The sequence below is a fragment of the Lissotriton helveticus genome, chromosome 5_1 (assembly GCF_964261635.1).
Source record: "Lissotriton helveticus chromosome 5_1, aLisHel1.1, whole genome shotgun sequence".
Taxonomy (NCBI): Eukaryota; Metazoa; Chordata; class Amphibia; order Caudata; family Salamandridae; genus Lissotriton; species Lissotriton helveticus.
The window spans coordinates 999,863,730-999,888,021 of record NC_136065.1 but is presented as its reverse complement, the minus strand read 5'-3'; the positions used below and the strand labels follow the sequence as shown (position 1 = coordinate 999,888,021).

Below are 24,292 nucleotides of genomic sequence, written 5' to 3'. Positions count from 1 at the left end.
CTCCTAAATCACCATAAGGGCTGTCTGGACTGGTGCAAGGTGTCCACTTACATAAATATACATCATATGCCCGGCCAGCTTCTCACATCATGTGATGTTGTTGCTTGGTTACGAGCATTTCAACTGCTGCTTCTTAAAAGACAACTCCATGACCAAGCAATGTAGTGTCATTTATGTTTCATAACGTAACCACTTGTGAGATGAATTCAAAAATGAAAACAGGAGTGTCATAGTCATTGCTCAGAGGTCAGTGCTCAGAGGTGAACCCACAGTTTAAATAACTAAATGCACAGCATTATGGTTGATATGTGTATTTAGTGGTGATGATAGTAAATTCTATTTCTTTCAACAGGATAAGTGTTACCAGTACTGGCCCGATCAAGGATGCTGGATTTATGGCAATATTCGCGTTTCAGTGGACGATGTCATAGTTCTTGTAGACTACACTATTCGGAAGTTCTGTATCCAGCCGGTGAGTATCACGCTCACCCTAAAATGTTCTGACTTTTTAAAACCAGCTTTGATTCTTTTTATTAACCTGCATAAGGCAACCGCTCACAACACATCCATAGAGCAGAGGCAACTGGTGAACTTGAACTTAGGTTGTACATACTATACCCATGTTGCATAGTCAACAGGCAATGGTAAACAAAGTGCAAGGTTCATATACACACTTACTGATCAGCAGCAGTGCAAGAAGCCGTTGTGCACTGAACATATACAGCACAGGTAGAAGCTGTGTAGTGTCTCCATGAGCGGGGCAGAACAGGCAGGAGTTTTATAAGCATCCTTCAAAACAAAAAAAGGCAGGATGGACAAAGCTCTGTGCTGGGTGATTCTAGAAGATCCTCCCTCAAGAAATGTCTGAGACTGTGTAGGCGTCAAAAAGAGTACATACATCACACTTTTTCCCCAAGAATATGGCTAAAAGCATATGTTTGCAGGCAGTTTGAAGATGAACTCCCCAGAACCTGAAATAGTACTCTGAAATAATATTGCCCTGTACCACCAATTGTGCTTGTAAAAGGAATAATGCTTTTGGGTGCCAGCTGATCAAACATGCCCACTGTAATTTATACACCAGGAAGAAACCATGGTGAGAATTCCTGCTATTATAGCCTAATTCCAGAAATAATGTGATTTATTTTCATTTTCCAACAAATAATAGTATATACTGAAATGCTACAAATGTATAGCAGGGTACTTCGGATCTTATTTTTGTTTGCTGAAAAAAATATAATCACAGAAATATAGACCTGCTATTTTTGTTGAGTGTGAGCACGAGTGTAGGGGAGTAGCTTTTTTTTTAAACCACAGGCCTTCATTTTAATCCTATTCCCCGCCTTCTGAAGTACCTCACTTTCCCTCAAATATTATCTGGGTAAACCAAACTGGAGACTGACAACCTTCCGAAGAGCAAATCTGGAAACTGAAGCTGGAAAGGGCTCAAAAGGTTGTGAATATTGATTAAGCAGTTCCGTTATAGACTCAGACATCCCACCACAAACCTAGGAAAACTAAAATGGAATTGGTAAGGGAAAGGTTGAATCTTCTTTAGGTAGGCTTGGTAGGTTGTCCTTATCCTTATCAACCAGTAACAGTCCAAGCTTTTTATATGCATTCTGGTAGCACTGTTACCTTTAGGAAGAGTCAGCTATGTTTTAGGACAGGTTTCTCATACTCCAGCACAACACTCACAGATGCAGAAGGGTTCCCTCTACTATCATTTCAAGTTCACAGGTAATGTCCAGGTCCCACTGGCTTACTGGAATTCCCTCAGGTAGACAACATATTCCTCTATCACAGAACCTCCCGGACCCTCCATTTACACAAGAGAAGTTCTAGGGGAACACAAGGCATTCGCTGGCCGTATCTTGACCCCTTGGTTCCCGTTGAATGAGCAGTACACAAATACTGGACACAGATATTCAACTCAGTTTGTATAGCGCCCACCCACCTTGTTCACTCTGGCCTTTGGGAAAGGTCTGGTTAGTTCAAGAGCATCCTAGGAATGCCAGCCTTCCCAATGGCACCCAGGTAGGGGGAATGATGGTTGTAGTATCATCAACTGAAAGTGGAGTTTCCTGTTTCAATACAAGTGCCACCTTCTAAATACGTACTGGGATCAGTAAGAGTAGAACTAAGAGGAGCGAAGATTACCAGCGAGTCATCAGTGTTAGCCGACACTCCATAATTCTAATGGGATCAACACTACAGTTCCTACATTGAGTCGGCGCGTCGTGGACAGGTGTTTAGGGATAAACACACACATTGCGATTTACTACGTTGTACCTGATTTATGCTTCAGTTATAGAGTTTATGTTCCAATGAGTTGTCAGTTGGACAACTTTTTTGAGGCTTAAAAAATTGCAAAGTATGTTAAAAATGATATACAAGTGAAGACTGGGAAACAACCTTTACAACACAGTCATTACATCGCACTACACTTACAACGCAGTCATTACATCGCAATATCCCTTACAGCGCATGTCACTAAAAGCAGGCATTACAACGCATACCATTACAACGCATGACACTACTTAGCATGTCACTACAAGCAGGCATTACTATACATAGCATTACAATGCATAGTACCCCTACAGTATCCAACACTTACCCTACTGTTGCACCCCCTGGAGTTAGAATAGCAATTTTAACCCCTACACTATCCAACACTTACCCTACTTTTGCACCCCCTGGAGTTAGAATAGTAATTTTTACTCCTACACTATCCAATACTTACCTTAAATGCAATGTAATGGTATGCGTTGTAATGATATGCGTTGTAAAGGTAGTATGCGATGTAATGGAATGCTTTGTAAAGGTAGTTTTTTAATATGCGATGTTAGTGTCATGCGATGTAATTGAATGCGTTGTAGTGGATGTTGTGATGTAAAAAGTGCATTGTAAGTGCATGCGTTGTAAATGTATGCGTCCCCCGATTTTTATATTTTTTTAGGACTATTTGCCTTGAATTCTCCCCCAAAATCTTTAGGACTATCGACTCTATGCTCTCACGCTTCATTTGGGGATATAAGAAACCCCGACGGGCTCTTAAACGATTGGTACTACCGAAGGAAAAGGGAGGTTTATCCCTACCGAATTTTAAATTGTATTACTGGTCCACTGTTCTGAAATATTGCGCCAATTTGATTTCCAATGAAAGTATTAATCAAGAGATCCCGTCCCCTCAAGAACTTTTATTAGGAGAAGATTGTGCCGGTTGCTTTTGGCGACATACAAACGATAATTATTTTAAGAAAGTCAAGTTTAAGACTATTTTAGGGGCTTATAAAGCATGGAGTAGAATTCGCAAGATGTTGGGGCTAGGGCGATTTTCATTTTACACACCAATGAACAGTAATAATGATTTGCCTTTAATATTCCATGATAGCTGTATAAACAGATGGGTCTCGGCAGGGATGGTGCAACTGGGCTGCTTCTATAAACAAGGCTGTCTTAAGATGTTTGAGGATCTGCATGAGGAATATAATATTAGCCATAGAGATTTCTTTAAGTTTTTGCAGGTTAGAGATTTTTTAATAAAGAAAACTGGTGGGCGGGAGAATTTCCTGAACATTCAATTGATGGATAATATATGTAAAAAAATGTCCCCCAGGATCGGGGAAATCTATGAAACTTTGAATTTAATGGCCCCAGATGATATGGATAAACATTGTGCAATTTGGCAGGACCAACTGGGACTATATTCGAATATCCCCCGCATAGCATATGACTTAGCTCTAAATTCATTAATGTCGATAAAGCTACAGGCACAATTTTATAAAACCTTCTTCTTCCTATATTACACCCCTAAGAAAATTGCTAAGTGGGGAACAGGGAAGGGAACAACATGTCCACGTTGTGCACTATATGGGGCCGACATTATACATATATTTGCCACATGTAACACACTTACTAAGCTGATTAATGACATCTCGGAATTTCTATCAGAAGTTTGTCAAACAAGAATTGAAATCTCAACGGAGGAAATCATGCTGGGGGTAGCAAATCGGGAAGTGCAGACAAACACACAGGGGTTAATATTTGTGGCCATGGCAATATTTCGACTTACTATTGCCTCAGCCTGGTTAGATCCGGATCCACCTGCATTTCAACAATGGAGGGCTAGGCTATTAGCCACTTGTAGCCTAGAAGTTGCAATTTATAAAAACAAAGGTGCTAAAAAAAGATCAATGGGCATGCGGATTTGGTCACCTATGTTACTGTGGATCCAGAGACATACATGAGTGTATTTTGTGTACATAGAATTGTTTACATTTATATTTTTTCCTTTTTTTTTTGCATCCTTATGGCAAAGTACATTATACCGGATCAATTTCTGTTGTATGTATATAATAAGCTGCTTCTTATCTATTGTTTTGACATGTTCTTGGTCAGGGAAAGGGGGGGACGGGGAGGGTGGGAAAAAGAAAAAAAAAAGTAAATGTATGCGTTGTAACGTCATACATTCGTGAAGACTGTAGTTGGCCCTTTGCCACATTGGATGCTGTAGGAACCATAATCTAAAGCATGCTGTATTTATGGATTCAATGAAGGCTGAATATAATGTGCAGGGCAGGGTTATAGCAGTGCGGCATGTATGCAAAATATACTTTGTTTGGCTTCGAAGGCCAAACTTTCATGATCTATTTCTCAAAACACAATTCTAATGCCCCAGATATATGAATCGGCTTTATTGAGAAATGCTCCAAATTATTTGCATTGTGGCCTACTTAGTATTCCTTGCAACGCTGTGCACCACATAAGCTGAAAAGTCTGCGAGTCCGAAGCGGGATATGAGCCAATTGTAGATTATCTGCAGGATGTGGTTACTGCTGGCATCTTATAAGGGGTGATTACTGTAATGGGTACCCTTTCACAGAGGTTACGAATCCAATCACAATTCTGCTACGAGAAAATGAAAGCTAATGGCTGAGTCATAATGATACCACTAGGCACCATAAACAAGGAGTGAACGTGCAAATAAAAGGCTCCTGGTAAACCTAGAAGTGTATCGTGCTTACTATTGCATTTCTCTCTTCATTACGATGGAGCTTTACAGTTATTAGCTACAAGAGGCCACAGACCTGACCTTGCCTTCTTTGGATTTCATTGAGAGTTTCCTGTTATCTTTGGAAGGTAATACCCTGCCTAGTAAATACTGATACAGTCGGGTGTGGTATTACCGCCTAATTTCGAGTTCCATATTCTAGGGTATGCGATCATGCTGTGAGGTTTTTTTTGTTCTGGTACTGAGCTGCAAAATTCTCCCAAGTTTTACCTGCCACAATTTGAGTGGGGAAGTAGCGCAAAAAACGGTGGTATTACTGCGCAAGTTAAAATCCTGATTTGGGTGCAAATTTCTGATTATGCTTGCTGACCCAGTGAGAAAGGAAAGCCTTTGCATTTGACCAGTATTGGTGGGAGCAGGAGTGAGATGTGAACAGCAGCTAATAGAGAGAGTGTGTGTTGTGGAGAAACGTAAAGAAAGAGAGGGAGGAAAGCAGACTTCTTGTGACAGCAAGTTATGGCTTGAATCAGGCATTTGTTAAATGTAATTACAGCTTTCCCCGTTCCTGGAACAAACTGCTAACATTTAACACATGGATAGACAATACAAGTCTTTGCAAACGGCATACTTAATATTAATAAAGAAAGGAAAATATGATTGATTGAGTCTGTAAAATTCAGGTTCAGAACACTCAAAAACACAAGGGACCAGGCCCCAGCTTTGAAGCAAAGACTTTTTTCATACAACAAATGGAGGCATTTTTTTAAATATGGTTTTAATAAAGATTATTAGATTTCATGCATTGCAAACTTCTAATGCTTAGGTTTGTTTCTTACATGAGACATTGCTTAACAATAGTTAACCGACCTTTCCAAAAAGAGAGTTCAGTTTTCTCCAAATGCTTACACAATGAACTTGTCCATGAACGGTAAGTCCTGACGAAAATTAAAAACCAGAAAGGCCCTATTTTTAGGTCTCGCGACCTGCGGTGCTCTGCGTAGCAGTGCTCACGCAAGTCGTGTGAGCTATAGTAGGTAAAAAACTGGGATTGTGAGCTGACCTAGGAGTCGCACACGCTCGTGCATGTGCGTTTCCTTTTCAGCTCCCCCATTGGTCTTTGCGTGCGTCTTATTGTAAAAGACTGCACGCAATTGGCCCGGAGCACGCGCATAGCTCCTCCCATGGCCTATTGGTGTCTATTACGCGCTTGGTGCGCGTAATAGACACCAATAGGCCATCACGTGGTTTCTATTATCGTGCCCACACACGGCGCGATAATAGAAACGCATGGCTTGGAGTGGGCGCGCTCCTTCTTTATTTTTGGATCCATTTCACAGAAGCAACAAAAGCCGTTTTTTTCCTTGTTTCATCTACAGATGTCCACCACTAAGTGCATCTTCTCTTTTGCTAGTATATTCTTGTTTTAATTGGTATTCTGCCACCGCTTGTTGCTGCATGTATTTATTACTGCAGCGAGCGATCATTTACCGGTGCGGGCAGCCATTGTGGTGGCTACAGAATTGTGTGGTACAGTCTCTAGCGCCACGGGGACAATGTCACACCCTGCTGCAGTGCCGGAGTTTGTTGTGGAAGGACGGTGGATAGTTTGCTCAGGGCAATCATGGTGCTGGCAGTGCTGCCTGAGTGCTTGCACCGGCTGCCGGTAGCTGTCAGCTGCAGTATTAAAAACAATGTGCCCCGTCCCCGAGAATTCAAATGCTCCTGAGGCCAGGGAGAGACTGAGTGTGATCGTTACAGCGGGCACAGGCCGCCTGCAGCTGTCAGCTGAGTTGCAGTATTAAAAACAATGCCCCCCGCGAATCCTTAGTGACACGGCCATCTTGTAATCGTAATGATTTGCTCACACATATTTTTAACTTAGTTAAGTTCCACTTGTAAATCAAGCCATTTGCACATAGAAGCTGAACTTCTATGTTGAAATTGCTTTACGAACCACACCCTCTATCTCTGGGGCACAGTGGTGTCAAAGGAGAGAGTGGAGATTCCCATGTTCACACACTTTCTTGACATCTCAGACTCCTGACATCTCAGACACACTGAACAGCTTGTTCAACTTGTGCTGCCGTCATCATTGGTACTGTGATGACCGCTACCTGCCACTGCTAACCTGGTAAACATTCACTGGCACAGAAACAAGCCCTTCTGTCCAAACTGTTTTCAAACACTTTAGTGTGCTGACAATGAAGGTACAGCATACAGACACCTCTTTTTCTTCGGGAGGTATCTTGTGACTGTGTCAGTTCTGTAGCAACAAGCTATACCATTGTATAGAGGAAAAGAGCAAAGAAAAGAAAGTCAAAGCCTGGCATTTTGTCTCTTGGAAATCTGGGGTGAGTAGCCTTGTACTTGTAATGCGAAAAGCAACACTACAGGTACTAGAATGCAACAATACCCACCCAAAAACTCTTACTTCTTACTAAGAAGGAACAATTTGTTCCGAAAGGTATACCTCTCTTCAGGGTTACATGGCACACTTCCTCACTGGAAATAATACAACAGTATAAGGTGGTACATAATGTGAGGTAAATGTTTCAATCTCGTGAGGTTTCTCCAGCCTTCATTTAAGAGCCCCCCTTTTCACTATTAAAACAAGCACAGCAGTGTCATTGCCTCCTTACCTCCACATTACTGAGGTGATCACCACATTGTTTAGGACCATTAATGTGGTCTTGCATTTGCGAAAGTTTGAGCTATTATCATTAGAAATGACAATGCTTTTTATATATGTATTGCTTTGAAAAACACATAAATAAAAGGTATTAACATTTACAATGACAATAGCCTAAAATATCTTTATTGCGAGACCTATTGCATTGAAAATGCTTGTTAAATACTGTCTTAAGAAAGACAAAAAGTGCCTGGGCTGCACAGGACCCTTCCATGTCACCTACAGTGCTTCCATCTGTAATGTTGCCAAAGGGAATGCTGAAGCTACACAGTCCATTCCATTGCTTTGCCTACCATCTTTGTTGAACCATTGTTAGCAGCAGATCTTTGAGCCCTCATCTGGAATATTACAGCCTTTAGAAGTATCATTATTTGATACTGGTAAATCAGAGACTAAGCAAATATGACTCCCTTTTGTCTAATATCTGGGTATCTGGGTCATGTCTGCTACTGTTGAACATCATTGTTATTTTCCAAGAACAATGCAAATATATATAGAGTTAGCAAACATGAAGATGTTTGTTGCAGCAGATTTTGCTGAGTAATTTACACATCCTTTAAACTACATTATAGCCGTTATAGTTTCTGAATCAGGAACTTATGTGGATCATCATCAACAAAATAAGCATGACCTTTCTAGCTGAGATTTTTCAAAAATAGATAAAGCAACAAAGACAGAAAGAAACTTAAGTCAGAGTTGTGATTACAATTCTGCTGGTACCGTGACACAACAACTTTACAAACATAGTGAGCTATAGTTGTAACTGCCCATGACACAAACAAACCAGATCTCTAAAATCAAGCAGCTGAGAGGGAGTAGGATATTTCGTGGATCTTTTGTTAACACTTCATACTTTTATTATTATTAAATTCATAACAGAACATTGTCTAGCACAAAGGCTACACTCAAAAAAGACAAAATCTTTAATTTATCGCCTTGCGACTTATCCTGATGCAACCTGTTAACTAATGAGACAACAACGGGCTCCTAGTGCCAAAACAAACTAAAATACCTTTCAACAAAGCTCCCATTCTGAACATGTTATTCTCAAGGCAACAGAGAGAGAAGACAGTGCTTCAGTCAGGTAAAACATGAACAGCATATGCAGAGCTCGTCCTCTGCTGATGTTTGTATACCTTTACTCAGCAAAGCACGTCATTAAATACAACACACATGCCACACTTTTCAATAATAAGCTTCGAACTGGTAGCTCATTTATTCCAACAAAGAGAACCAAATTGTCATACTCCTTCATGGGGCCATGGGGCAGACGGCATACTGGGCTCCGATAGTGGTGTATGGGGTTCTTTGCCACTAGTTTCCTGCGGTCTGATCATTAGGACAGTAAGGTGGCGCAGTCACAGGCTAGACCCTACCAAATGGCAGTGCTCAGAAAGAACTAATGAGCAGTCCATTGTTAACAAGAACTCCAAGACATTTCAAAATGTCTAACACTGGGCATCCAAAATAGATCTCACTGGCTCCAGTACTCAGACTCACAGCCCACAGAGACTTATTACCATGCATACATACATTCAATTCATGTGCACATTCACTTGACATGCACAAGGTTTTGGGTTCCACATAATGGCGGCAGTTTACATGGTACATGGGAGAGGTCAGTTGATTGCTCTCTCATTAACCCAGAAAAAATCATTGTGGCCACACTACATATTCGCAAAACACGGTTGCTAGACTTGCCCCTTTCTGCAGGGTCATCCCCAAACTTTGTGTCTTCACGCCTCAAACTTTTTGTCTTCACTCCTACTATTTTTGCTGAATTCGTTTTTGTGGCCTTAGGATTCTGCACACTTTACCAATGTTATCCAGTGCTAAAGTGCGTGTGGTCTCTCCTTAAAACATCACAGATGGGGTTATACCCAGTGGACATATTTAATTTACTACCTGTGCCCATGGCCTGTAAATGTAATGCAAATAGTTGGCCTGTAGCACTGATTGTGCCACCCACCTAAGTAGACAAGGCCAGACTAGCTGTACCGGGTGTTGGTGGTTCCCTGGGAGGCTGGAACAGTGGGGGCCCCTTTTGTTACTGGGGTCAGTTTTGTAGCAGTGAAACAGTTTTAAAAGCACTGCAGAGTTCCTTCCATATCCAACAGTTTTCAGGCAACAATAAAAGTGCCAAGATAACTCTAGTGAATAATGAATCTACTGATTGGTGTTTTGTCTAGTAGCAGCTTTGACTCGTAGCACAGAGGGTTAATGGGCCTACCACAAAGAATGTGTACTATACAGATCCCAGAACAGTATTTTATGTACATAGCACCCCCCTTGTAGTGGTCAGGCTCGCTTGCTGCGTTCGCTCGTTGTAAGAAACTGGCTCTATATATACTACACCAAAAGGAGGTAAGCGTGTATAGAGTCCAAGTGTCCCCAGAGGTAGGCAGAGGTTAAAGTTAGATAGAACCTTACTCTCTAATAAGGAAGTATCAGAGGACAGTGTTAAGCATTTGATGTACACACTCAGTCATCAAATGAATTCACACACTCAAGAGGTGAACTCTAGGCCAACTGTTTCTGTGTACAGAATATACTGTGCTTATTTTTAGAACCAAGCAAGCCTGGTACAGGTAAGCATTAAATACTTTTCATTAATAAGTTACTGGATATAGAACAGTTTGAAAATGCAATAGGAATTGTACTTTGTTTGATTTACAGGGGAGCAGTAGTATGCAACACTTAGCAAATACAGCACATTGGAATGAATAGGCTTTTTCAAAGAATTGCAGGTAAGTTACTTTTACGTTACTTTTTCTAACTCCGTGTTGGATGCCTAGATTCAGCACAGTGACATTTCCTGTAAACAGGTGAGTACATGCATTTTTGTTATTCGTGCGATTTTTAAAGAATATTTTCAGATTTCAAAACTCCACACTTAGAAACTTTTTGGAGCTGTACATTGAAATGAATAGGCTTTGTCAACAAATTGCAGGTAAGTTATTTTACGTTACTTTTTCTTACTCAGTGTTGGATGCCTAGATTCAGCACTTGGACATGTCCTGCAAACAGGTGAGAAAACCCATTTTGGTTATTTGTATGATTTTTAAAGAATATCTTTAGGTTTCAAAACTCCTCACGTAGTCGTTTTTTGGAGCGAAAATTATCAATGTTATCCTATGGAGGAAAAAACGGTTATTGGTTTGTAGGTAAGTAAACGACTGTGGGAGTTAAGGTTCTGGGGTTAGACTCAGGGGTCTCCCAGGGTTAGTGATGCACTGGAATTGCACCCTCAGCGGCACTAGGGGGGCTGGGTGCAGAGTGTTGAGGCCCAGTGTTATCCTATGGAGGATAGGGGTCTCCGGTTGGTGGCTGCCTGCAAGTAGGCCACGAGGCTGTGGGAGCAAAGCTTCTAGGGTTTAGCTCAGGGCAAGTTGGGGACCAAAGTAGCACTAAAGGTGCACCCTCAGCGGCAATAGGGCGGCCGGGTGCAGGGTGCTGTTTTGAGGTGGGTGCCCTGTTGTTTCCAATGGAGAACCTCCGGGACAAAGAAACGCTGCAGGCTCGGGGACGAGGATCTTCCAGGTGCGACCACCACTTCGAGGGGTAAGTTGGGATGTTGAGGATTGGTTAGGCACCGTTGATTTGGGTATACAAGGCCGTGGGGCGTCGGGTGCAGGGGGGCCTTGTTACATCGGATTTTCTTACCCGCTCTGGTCACCGTAGGGGGGGTCCTCTGGATTGAGGCTGCAGGCATCGTCTGGAGGCTTGAGACAGGTCAGGGGTCGCCGGATCTCGCGTCACGATCGCCGGGGGGACCTCCTTGTGGCATTTTTCTACTCGAGCTCGGGCTGGGTTCGGCGGGTGCAGAGTGGGCTGGATTCACGGTTCCTGGTTGGCACCCTAAGCTGCAGTTTGAACAAGTCCGGTGTTCACAGGAGATTCAGTCTTTGAAGTGAAGGCAGGGAGGTCCTCCGGGGTTTTTGAGGTTGTTGGCTGCAGGACACACCGGGATTTCACAGGAGCAGGTTCGAGGGGAGACAGGCCTGTAGGGCTGGGGCCAAGACAGTAGGCGTCGTCCTCTTGTTAGCTCTGCAAGGCTTTTCACTCTTCTTCTTTTCTTCCTTTCTTGTGGTTTCTGGATCTGAGGAAGGAAGGTTCAGGGTACCCCTAAATACTAAATTTAGGGGTGTTACAGGTAGGTAAAGGGCAGGGACCAATGGGTCCCTTCCTTGGGGTGGGTACACCCCCTATTCTGCCACTCTCCAGTGGTAGAATAGGGGTGGCAGGAGCCTTACCCTGGTTGGCTGAGTCCCCCTATCCTCAAGATGGCAGGGACTCAAGGTCGTGCTTCACCTCGCCTCCCCCACCTGAGGGGTTGAGTTGGCAGGAGTGGACACACCTCTTTTCCTCACTTGTTTTGACAGCCGGTTCCCCCACCCAAAATGGGGGATAGAACCAGTGGGGACCAGTTGCTGAAAGCAGAAAATGGTCTTGAGAGGTTCACAAAGGTGGCATGCATTTGAAGCTTCTCCTTCGTGAACCCTGCCCATCCTGAGGGAGGAGGCTTGGCACTTCGTCCCAGAATGTGCATTGTTCAGTCCCCCAAGAGCAGCAAGCTCTCGACCAACGGGTCCAGAAACATGTCTGGTGCTGGCAGCCTAAGCTGCCATTCAGTCAGGTCACTAGGAGTTGGTCGAGTTTCAGGGGGCATCTCTAAGATGCCCTCTGTTGTGCATTTTACATTACATCCTACACTGCCTCTTGCCAGACCTAAACCTGTAGTTCTAATTTTAACAGTTCGCCATGAGCTTTTCCAAAACAGGAAGTCAGATATGGTCCTTAATCACTCACGACGACAGATGACTTTTCATGGAGTATGTACATGTCATTTTAAAATAAATCTAACAAGAAGAAAGTAGCTACATAAGTGCAACAAAATGTGGCGATTAAAAATAACTGCCACAAGAATTTCCATACTAGTTAAACAACTTAGTTAATCAGGAATGGCTACCTGATGATAACCTGTATATGTTCCAGGTTGAAATGGGTTAAATAATCTCTATAATAAACCCCTACACGTCTCTGCAGACAGTTTGGACTGGGCACACATTGTACACACGCTAACATGTTCTTCCATGGTTTTTTTACATTCCCATATTGTGGGATGCTCAGCAATCAAACAATCTGTTTACCAGGACAATATTTAATGCCAAGTTTCTTCAGCAGGCAAATTGTATTTGCATTTTCTTCCGCAATTTGATATTTTTAAGCATGCAATCCATTCTTTCTAAAACTAAATAGTTCTGGTTTAACTTTGGCCTCCAATTCTGGATGTAATCATACATGTATTCCATATTCATTTTGTGTTTGCACATTTATCGTAAATTGAATCTTAAAAGGTATGTCTAGCAAGGGTTATGCTGGCTAGTGGTTTTCAAAATGTATATTTTTTTATATAAAGCAAGTTGCTGGGATCTTTGAATGTTATCAAGTCTCACAAGCATGATTTATAGGTAGTAGTTATTTTCATCAGCATTTAGCATCCTATGATAAGACACCCTACAATATTCAGTGCATCTTTTTCCATAGAAATGTTCTTCATTCAGGCTGGGTGTAGTGGTGGTGATTCATGGCTTGATTGAAAACTAGGATGAACAATTAGAGATGTTCCATGAGAAGCAAGAATTCCAACGAATTCTAGTGATTTAGGATGAAATTCACAGCTCTCTAATATAGTAAAAACATTTCAATTCACAGTTGTTGACTCTTATTTAACATCTTTGACATTCTTCTAACTCCCCACAATAAGTATATTCTCTTCCTGAGAGCTCTGAAACCCCCTCTTGCGACGGCATAGTCTGAAAGACATTGCTTCATATTAAAAAACTGTCTTAAAAACAGACTCCATCTCGCCACCTTTCAAGATACCAACTCAGCTATATGGAATTGTACATCTTGTTCCGTGAATACTGTAGCCTCCTGCAGATGATCTGGTGATTCACTTAATAAATGTTAAATGCATCTAAGCTTTACTGTGTTGCAATCTAACAATAATAATCAATGCACAGATGAAGATTGCCCCAAATGTTTTCATTACAAAATAAGGGTGTATCTAAAGGTAACCTGGAATGTTAGTGAATCCCTTTTCCAATTAAACAGTTATGTATGTTATGTTATATAATTTTATACAGCGCTTGAATACAAATTGGGTGTCTTGGCGCTAGCTGAGTGAACAACCTGAAAAACTGCAGTAGTTGAGAATTAATTTAGAGTAAAAAGCCTTGCTTTGAGACCCTTCCTGAAGTCTAACAAATTGGGTTGAGATTTAATAGAAAGGGGGAGAGTGTTTCAGGCCTTGAATGCATTCAATACAAATCCACGGCCACCTCATTACACTCGTCTGAAACGAGGAACCGACATAAGTTAGGATGAAGCTGATTGTGAAGATCTTGATGGAAGATATATGGAGAAAGCAGATCTCATGAAGGCAGGAACCTGACCATGTATGGCTTCATAAACTATTTATAGTGATTTAAATGTGATTCTGGCCTTAACTGGGGGCCAGTGAAGCTGTTTAATAACTGCGGATTCCAAGTGGTATTTAGGGAGCTTGAAGAGAGCCCTAGCCGCAGCATTTCAAACTCTCTGAAGTTTGTTGAGCACATGTTTGTGTGCATTCAAATAAAAACTGTTACAGTAATCGAGTTTTGACAAAATCAAAGATGTTGCCACAGATTTTTGTAGACCAACAGAAATGAAAGGCAAAATCTTCTTAATTAGTTTTAAAGTGGAAAAAGCAGCAGATGAGACAGAGTTTGCCTGAGTTGTACAAGATAGATCTGTGTTGATTTAGACTCAGAGATTTCTTACTGATTTACAGGCACTGGCAGAGGACCTAATTCAGATCGCCACCAATTAAGGGACAATAAAGATGATTGAGTTCTGAAGAGTAGCACCTCCGTTTTGGTGGAATTTAATTTAAGACAATTGGATGACATCCAGAGGCTGACTGCTCTCATGCAGTCACAAAAGTTGGAAGCTACATCTTGTTTTTCCTTTGAAAGTAAGACGAAGATATGTGTGTCGTCTCCATAAGATGTTAGGGTAAAACCAAAAGAATGGATCAGATCTGCAAGTGGTGTAACATAATGGTTAAATAGTGTAGGACTCCGCGAGGATCCCTATGGGACCCAGAATGTAAAGTGAAAGGAGGGTGATGTGAAGTCTCTGAGATGCACTGACTGCTTTCGATCAGTCAGGAATGATTTGAGCAGCTTCCAGGCTGTTCCGTACACCCTGTATATATTCAGGCGGTCAAGTAGGAGTCCATGGTGGACCATATCAGTACACAAGAGATGGTTTTAAGATGCCTTAATCCATCTCCAAGCTGCCTCCTACCATTCTATTACTTGGTTTCTGATGGGGTCTGTTTTTTGGATTGTGTTTTTATACGAAGTACAAATTTGAAGTCATTTAAAAATATTCACCTTAAAAAAGACAAATGAGAAGGAATCCTTATCACTAGTGACTTGGTTATAGGCGAATTTGTATGCACTGGTGTGACAAACCTCTGAGCCATCTCTTCCTGATTATGCAATGTGTGAACAAGACGTGTACATAGCAATGTGAAATTACCCAAGGTATAAAACGGTGTATTTCCAAAGATATAAGATGGCAAGAACAAGTAAGAGGGCAGCTTGAACTGTAAGGAACACAACAGTGCTGTAGTGGGGTAGCAAGGAGATAGTGACAGTGATAAATGTTGGCAGAAATGCAACAAATGAGGATGAAGGCTGAGCTGAAATTGCAGTGCTACAACCAACGAACACCATTGACAGCACTATCTGTCAATTGAGGCAGATGAAATATTAGGCAGGGTAAACTATGCATGAAGAGAACGTAGAATAGTAAATAAATGGAGAGAAAAGGAAACAAACTCTTAAACTATATTTTACGAAATTCCTCAATAAATTATTGAACTAGAGAGTAAAGAACCTGTGAAAAAAGATACAAATGTACATTCAGATGTGAAAAAGGCACAAAGTCATAAGAATTGGTGTGGTAGAACACACTGGACCTCATTCACCAAGAAAGGTGAAATGGGGAAATAGTGCTGCACTTACAAAATGATATAAATTCACTTTTCCAGAACAGCAAGTACATTTCATGAATGAGCACTGATGCTTAGTATTATTTTATGCAAAATGAGCACATTTGTGTATGTAGAAAGTGCCTACGGCATATTACTCAAAAGTACATAGGCATCCTGTTAACTATTTCTCTTCTTCCCCAGTCAGTCATTTACACTAACTCTTAATAACCTGCTAGTGTGAGTGAATCATGTGACGATTGACTGATGCAATGCATGGGAGGGAATTCTGTACTTATTACACCTGCTGTATTATCATTGCAAAATAATGTTCAGGATTATTAGTATTATTATTCAGCATGATTGTTTTTGTTATCATCAGTGTAGTGTATCGTTTTTGGCCCTTAGGCTGTATTCGAAAAGAATATTATCATTACCTTCAACTTTATTAGTCAATATAATTGTGATTTATGTCCATGTGCTCCTGTTTTAGCACTAGCACCTGTCTTGAGCTACCGATATCCTAGATGGCGTTACTTGCCCTGCAAAACACAACACACTATACAGCAAAACTTGCAAAATAAGTTCAAATTATGCTATCGGTCCTTAGTCCAAAAATGTAGCCAGGATCTATAAATTGGGGGCAAAACAACTGAAAGCAACCAGTTCACACTCAATTTTCTACATCACATGAAGAATCGGAGTGAAACAATCATAGCTGTGTGTTAGGGAAAATGTTTGTTGCAGGATAAGGTTCCAAACTATAGGTGAGTGTGCACTGCAATAGGCCAAAAGCCTATAGCTGACCTCTGTCAGATTTGAGCTAGGGTTGTAGAAATGCTGTACTTTTCCAGTAGCTCAGCATTTTTAAATTGGGGAAGAGGAAAGGCAACTATGAAGCTGTGGAGAGGATGGGTAATTCAATTTCCTATTGGGCCATCAAACCTTATAGCACCATCATGCTGCCCTGGAAGACTGATCCATGGTCACACAGCAAGATGGGTGAGGGATAAAAGCATAACATGGTCCAGCCCACAATCCACAATCTAAGAAGCCCTCCTTCTCTTATTATTATTTATAATTATTATTATTATTTATTATTTTATTTATTTATAAAGCGCGCTGTCACCTTGCAGGCATACTGGCGCTAACTGACTCATGGGCATACAAGTATCAGGCAGGACAAGACAACACAATAGATCACTTAGGAAACAACCAGGTTTTAATCTTTCTCCTAAATGGGAGAAGTTCCGTGGTTTGCCTAATCTCAGATGGGAGCAAATTCCATAATTTAGCGGCGGTCACCTCAAAGGATCTGCCAACTGCTCTGACCTTCTTAAATCTAGGTACTTTCACCAGCCTAGCTGCTGACGACCGAAGAGGCCTGGCTGGTTTGTACCAGGTACATTTCAGTTGCAGGGAGGCAGGACCAATTCCATGAAGAGCCCTGAACACCATACAAAGGGCTTTGAATTGTATCCTCTGTCGCAAAGGTAGCCAGTGCAGCTTCGCAAGGGCAGACGGCCCATGTGCTCTTCTAGGCAGCCCCAGAGCCAGCCTAGCAGCCGCTGATTGCAGCCTTTGAAGCCTATCCAACAAAAACTCAGGGTAGCACAGCAGAAGGGCGTTGCAATAATCCAATCTACTGAGGATTGTGCACCTTGCCACTTGAGCACGTGCTTGGAATGGTAAAAGTGGCAAGACTTTCCTCAGAGATCGAAGGATAGCAAAGCAACAGGCGGTCGTTTTTTTTACATGAGTCTCCATACTGAGCTTTTGATCAAGCATAACCCCGAAATTACGGACTGAAGCCACAGGCCGTACTTTAGTGACTGTTTCCGGAGGCCAAACGTTTTCTGGAAACGGGCGGGAGATCTTATTCCCGGCGCTAAAAAGCACCTCCGTCTTACCAGCATTAAACTGAAGAGAGTTGTCTTTTAGCCACCGTGACGTATCACGCAGACAGTTGTGGAAAGCTTCCACAGATGTTGAGTCCTCTCCCTCAAAGGAGAGGATCATCTGCGTGTCGTCAGCATAGTTCACAGTCTTGATATTATAGGTTTTAATAAGCGAGTCAATGGTTTTAGATAAAGATTAAAAAGTATGGGACTCACTGTTGAGCCCTGTGGGACTCCGTAAGGCACCTGATTGAACGCCGATTGAAAAGGGGGCAGAGACACCTCCTGCTGCCTATCCTGCAAAAAAGATCGAAACCACGCCAGGGCACTACCTCTCACCCCAGCCTCAAAGCGACGGTTCAGCAGAATCTTATGGTTAACCGTATCAAAGGCGGCAGACATGTCTAACAGGATCAGGAACGATGTCTGTCCTCTGTCTGCTCGCCTCTGAAGCTCATCCACGGCAGTCACCAGAGCCGTTTCGGTCCTGTGAGCTGGCCGGAAACCAAATTGATCATTCTCTAGTAAATGATGCTGTTCCAGATGTTTAGAGAGGGTTCCACTGACCAGGCGCTCGACCACCTTAGCCGGAAAAGGTAGCAGGGAAATGGGCCTGTAATTTTTGGAGCACTCCGGGTCTAGAGAGGGCTTTTTCAGCAGGGGAGAAATCACCGCCTGTTTCCACTGAGCTGGGACAGTACCAGTAACGAGGGATTGATTGCAGATTAGACGGAGTGTAGGAAACAATTCCTCCTCGTACTCCTTCCAGATTTTGCATGGCACATGGTCCAGAGGAGACCCAGAAGAGATCCCCATAGCTAACCCACGAAATACATCTTCCATGAGGAATGGGAACTCAAGTAGTGGTTCCCCCAACGCCCAGGCAGAATCATCATCCCTGCCTACCGTTACCTCAACTTCGATGTCATTAGGGTGACAAATGTCAGGGGAGACCTCCAGATCCTTGATAATGTGCTCAATTTTCTCCCTAAAGAATTTAGCCAGGTTATCACAGAGTCCTTCAGACGGGACAATGGCATTCTTAGAGCATTCAGGGCTGATCAGACTATTTAGTATATTAAAAATACCCCTAGAGCTATTAGCAGCTGTGCAGATCACGGAGGAATAATAGTCCGCCTTGGATTTCTTAATCAGACTTTTGTATTCCAAGACTTTACTTTTCCATAGTATCCTTGATGCTACCCCATAATCCCGCCTCCATCTTCTTTCTGCCTGTTTATAATCCAGCTTCAAATTCATCAACGTATCGTTGAACCATGGGGCAGAGACATTCCCCTTACAACGACGTGTTCTTAAGGGAGCGTGAGCATCCAACACTGATCACCAGATACAGCATATGACAAATCAAAGCAATGTATAACTTAACTACTGCAGCATTTGAGCATCCCAATAAGCATATCTTTAGACTACAATAACTACAATGCTAATCATCCAAGGACTCTAGAACAATGGCCCAGGATCCTGTTAAAATTTACAAATAAAAAGTTGATCTTGCACCAGACTTGTCTGTTTTTCTTACAATACAACATTAGGTGCAGTCTCAAAATGGACAAAAAAGACAATAACATTAAGCAAATAGGCAAATCCTGCACCCCCCCCCCCCATACATTTTGTTCTTGTTTTTCATTTTCTCCATCATCCATTCCACATACTTCATTATGCATGTCCATTTATATGATGTCAACAGTGCAATATTCTTAGCAGATTAATTATTTGACAAGTGTTCGTAAGGCTAATCTGTAGACTGGCTAGATCCAGTCAATCAAACATGCATTATGCCTTTTTATACAGTGACCTTGCTCATTATTTAATCATGCATCCACTTTCTTAGAGAGCCCTTCTAATATCTGGCTCAGCGGGTTTGATTTATAAAATTGTTCACTAGTATTCCCTTTACCTGTCCATGATCAAGATGCCATTTCCCATCCTTGCTCATGGAGGCCTAGTTCTTGATGGATCAGATGGTGGGCGGATTATCTCAGATCATTCCATCAGATCTTCAACAAATTTATCATCCCTTCATACTTTCTTTATTTAGGTTTTCTCTGCGCAGCCCATTCCATTATATCCAGTATCTGTATCCGTATCAATAAGAGGTGTTCTCGGGCCGAACCAAAATATGGGAATCCTTTTTCTTGTACAATATTGTTCTCAATAGTAAAATTTCCTGTCCATTTTTTTGGGATTATTCCTAGCAATCACTGCTTGATTTTAGGTAGTCGCGTGCTTCCCATGCAGTCTCCAAGCCTGTGAGTAACCTCCTCCCACAGACTGCATTACTGGGCATTCTCAGGTGATGTGTGAAAAACCTGCTGGTGTATCTAGAAGACCTTTCTGAGTAAATGGTGCTCAGCTTGACTGCGGACTAGTACATCATATGGAAATAATTATATTTAATTTAAGTTTTGATTATTTTCTACGGTCTTCATGCTCTGACATGGTGTGATCCATTTTTTATCTGCAAGATCCTTATCTAAGTCTGCCTGTAATTTTTCCCCCACCCGCAGTTTTTCCAGGGAGAAAAGAGGAAACCAGTTTTCTACATTTTCATCATCTGTGTAGGTGCAGGTGCCTCCAGGAAAGTGGTCCTATATGTCTCCAGCTGTATGAGCTATGCAGGCATACTGTAAAAACTGACCTTCATCTATACCAAAATTCTCTTGCGCCCTTTCAAATGTCACAAACCAGTACCATGGTACATGTCAGCTACTGAATATTGCAGGTCTGTGCACACGCTAGAATTACAGTGCTTATTGCAACATGGTTTATAACTTTCACACAATCGAGAGTACAACAAATTATGCAAAGGATTTAATACAGCGCAATCGTAAATGTATTGTTCTTTAATCCGCACTGTTTCCCAGCCAACATGTGTTTCGTCCGGGGAAGTACCCCACGACTCCTTCAGGGCTTCTGCCAACGAAAAGATATAATGCGCTCCTCCCCGCTGGTTGTAAATCCGTCCCGGCTGTTGGATGGATAGTGAAGAAATAAAGCGCTCTTGAAGACTAGTGCGCCGGCCATGGTCCCGCTAACCCCTAGGTTACAATTCGACCCAGAAGTTACTTGTTTTCTTGGCTATTTTCAATTAATATGCTGTGAAATGTTCCGGTTTCCAAAAAAGCTGATGAACAAAAAGTTGATGATGTGATCAAGTACTGTCTTCCGGCACCAAATCTTCCAGTTTTAATAATAACAGCTGGAGTGTAGTCTTCATTTAAAAATGAGTTGGTCATTGTAATTGTGTGTGAGTGTGGCAAGGCCACTTAACTGTCTGAAGTGTAATGAAATGTGTGTTTTTCAACTACAAGGATAAACAACGTAATGATTTCGGGATTATGTGTATCTGAAAATGCATATTTATTTGTCTTTTGAAGCAATAGAAGATCTTAGTTCTAAATTAATTGGGAGACATGATTTGCAACTAGTGGCTAGTGAGGTATCAGACGTTCTATAATGAATGAAAAGTTCGTTGCAAATAACAAATCAAATGAGACAATAACAGGAATACTGTAAACAGAAACCGTCTAATTTCTTAAATCCCTAAAGCCAGAAGATGCAAAACATCAAAACAAACCTCCTCCTGCCTAGTTCCCAGATATGGAACGTGATTTCAGATCACTTTCAAAAGGGATCTAAATATCATTCCTTCGCACTATACCTTGTTGATTAACTGTCTTGCTTGTTTACTACGTTACCCTACTTTTGTGCCTTTCGTTCTTTCTTACTTACTTAATTTTAATGTGCTCCACTTTCTATGTAACTCGGTTCACGCTCTAAATAAAAGAAAAAAATCCAATTGGGAGGCAATTTCAGTCTATAGGTCATCAACAGCCACTGTACAATGTGTCAAGGAAAAATAGATGGAAGTTAAACTGATTATGCTTTTTTTTAATGTTTGAAACAGGTCCATGATGGCTGCAAAGCACCGAGACTGGTAACACAACTCCACTTCACCAGCTGGCCTGATTTCGGTGTGCCTTTCACACCAATTGGTATGCTGAAGTTCCTTAAAAAAGTAAAAACAACAAATCCTGCCCACGCTGGACCCATCATTATTCACTGTAGGTATGTACTCTCTTGTTCCATTTCCTCCTAGTATTCACTTATTACAAGTTCAGACAATGGCATTGTCAATCATTCTGAGGTCAGGGCCACGCGCTAACCCTTGTTGACCCTAGAGAGGCGGTGCAGTGGGTATCTTTCACACTTCAGGATAAATTTGTCTCTGCCTAAACACATGTCGACAAAGTGGAAACTTGCCTATGCCTGGGAAATAAGTGCCATTGTGCCACGTTACGGACTATATCGTAAAATATTTTTACATACACAATTAAATGTCTTTGTGGTATGTCTGTTTTTGGTGTAAAAACCTTCGACCAGTCTTGTACTACAGACGACATGTAGGAGTGGTAAACTGTAAGAAGCATAAGTTTGCATATTTCCTTTGTAGAGGAAGTTGTGTTGTGTTGTGTTCTGTGCTGTTTTTTGTTTTGCTGTAGTATTACATTGTGTTTTTGTGTTATACTGTGGTTGTTGTGCTGCATTCTTTTTTGACTGTCCTGTTGTGCCCTGGTATATTTTTGTTTTGCTGCTTTGTGTTGCGTTATTAGGTTGTTTTCTCTTGTGCTCGGCAATTTGTTTAGCGATGTAAACAAATTCCAGCAAAAATGAGTTCTTTCCTTTACAATTTTAGTGACAAGCAGTCACTTGCCACTGTCTAAAGTGGTAATATATGATTGTTTCAGCTCATCAACTATCTAAGACAACAGCTCAAAACTGTGACAGATAATTGTCTTAAATATATATGATACAGCCCTAAGAGTTCCCCAGTGAGGGAGGGAAGGTAGAGTGAGAGACTTTCCACGGCATAATTACTGTTTTCACTTTCAAAGAAAGAATACTTTTGTGTTCGCTTCATCCTAAATTAGGAGGAAATACACTGTGGCTGGATTAAATTTACTGTTGTGTATTTCCCCCAGATGTAGCGTTCCAAGCAAATAAATAAGAGTATTACCTTTTGCTTATAACTACTCCATTAGTTTTAACACAAAAATGAAGCATTACTGCATTACAGTTATTTGTTTCAAAACAAAATTAAGCAATGTGTGTAATGACTGCCCATTTTCAGAATTTGCATGCAGTTCTAAATTTTCACCATGGTGTCCTTCAAAAAGCTGTGATTCGTGGTGAAAGTTTGTAGTTACCACTGATGAAAACGAGTTACTTACCTGTAACTACGGTTATCCAGTATTGGTATCTTTCATAGATTCACATGCCTGAATCATTCCCCGGCGTCGAGGCGGGAGTCCCACGGTAAATAATATATATAATAGCAGTGCCTAAAATTTCTTGTAGTAGGCTGGAAAAGCCTAAAGGCCTAACTAGGCCTCAAAACTTAGCAGCCTATCTACATCATTATGTAAAAAGACCTGAAATAGTAGCCTCAGCCAATCAGCTGTCCTCACCCTCTAGAACCTTCCCAGCTCAGGCAGTTCTCCTCAGATTTTCCCAGCACAAGTGAGAATTAGTATCCATAGACAGAACTGCCCTACCGGGGAGGAGGGTGGGTGCATGTGAATCTATGAAAGATACCAATACTGGATAACCGTAGTTACAGGTAAGTAACTCGTTTTCTTATCCAGTATTAGGGTATCTTTCATAGATTCACATGCCTGAATCAGAATAGCAAGCAGTAACATCATGCCTGTCGATAGAGGAAGGTGGGAGACAAAGAAAACATAAATCTATCCCCACTCAACCAGGAAGGTAATAGAGTACAAAACTTGTTAACATAACATATGCATCAAAACCTTCAAATATAACAGATAGGACAGCATAATAAATATGTAAAGTTTAAAGCAGTATAAGAAAGAGCATAAGCTATCCAACCTTAGTGAAGAAGATGCTGCAGCATTGCATCACCAACAGCTGTGTCATCTTGAACTGCCGACTGCAGACAGTAATGTTCGGTAAAAGTGTGGACACTTTTCCAAGTAGCAGCTCGGCAAATGTTCTCCAGCGTCACTCCAGCGAAAAGGGCCGTAGATGTCGACACTGTTCTTGTGGAATGAGCTTTGACCTTCCTTGATAAAGGTCTATTGGCCTTGTCATGACAGAAGGTAATTGTAGAAGACAACCACCTGGCAATAGTTGCTTTTGTGACAGCTTGACCGAAGGTGGGTCTTCCATAGGCAACAAACAGTTGTGTAGATTTACGGATGTCTTTCGTCTTCTGCAGATAGAATTTCAGACACCTTTTCACATCCAGAGAATGTAAAACTCTCTCTGCAGGAGTTTTTGGATCCGGGAAAAAGGTTCTGAGTTTGACCGGTTGATTAATGTGGAATTGAGTTGGCACTTTAGGAATGAATTTTGGATTGGTCCTAAGCGTAACAAAGTCCTTAGAGAATTGCAGAAAAGGGTGAGTAATAGTGAACGCCTGTATTTCACTAACTCTGCGAGCAGAAGTAAGAGCCAACAAGATTGCAACTTTCTAAGTCAGAAACTTCAGTTCCGCTTTATGGATCGGTTCAAAAGGCCTTTTTAGAAGTTGGGAAAGAACAACATTAAGATCCCACTCCGGAGGAGGAGGACGAACTGGAGGGAAGGCTTGGAAAAGT

At 41.6% G+C, this 24,292-nt stretch overlaps 1 protein-coding gene across 2 annotated transcripts in view; it reads left to right on the top strand.

Moving 5' to 3' along the window:
• PTPRE (protein tyrosine phosphatase receptor type E) overlaps positions 1 to 24,292 on the top strand; it is a 566,294-nt gene that overhangs the window by 363,085 nt on the left and 178,917 nt on the right. For both annotated transcript variants that reach the window (XM_078643508.1, XM_078643509.1), the window contains 2 exons: positions 353 to 472; positions 21,577 to 21,737. In XM_078643508.1, the coding sequence (XP_078499634.1) occupies positions 353 to 472; positions 21,577 to 21,737 (281 nt within the window). The remainder of the gene's footprint in view (positions 1 to 352; positions 473 to 21,576; positions 21,738 to 24,292) is intronic.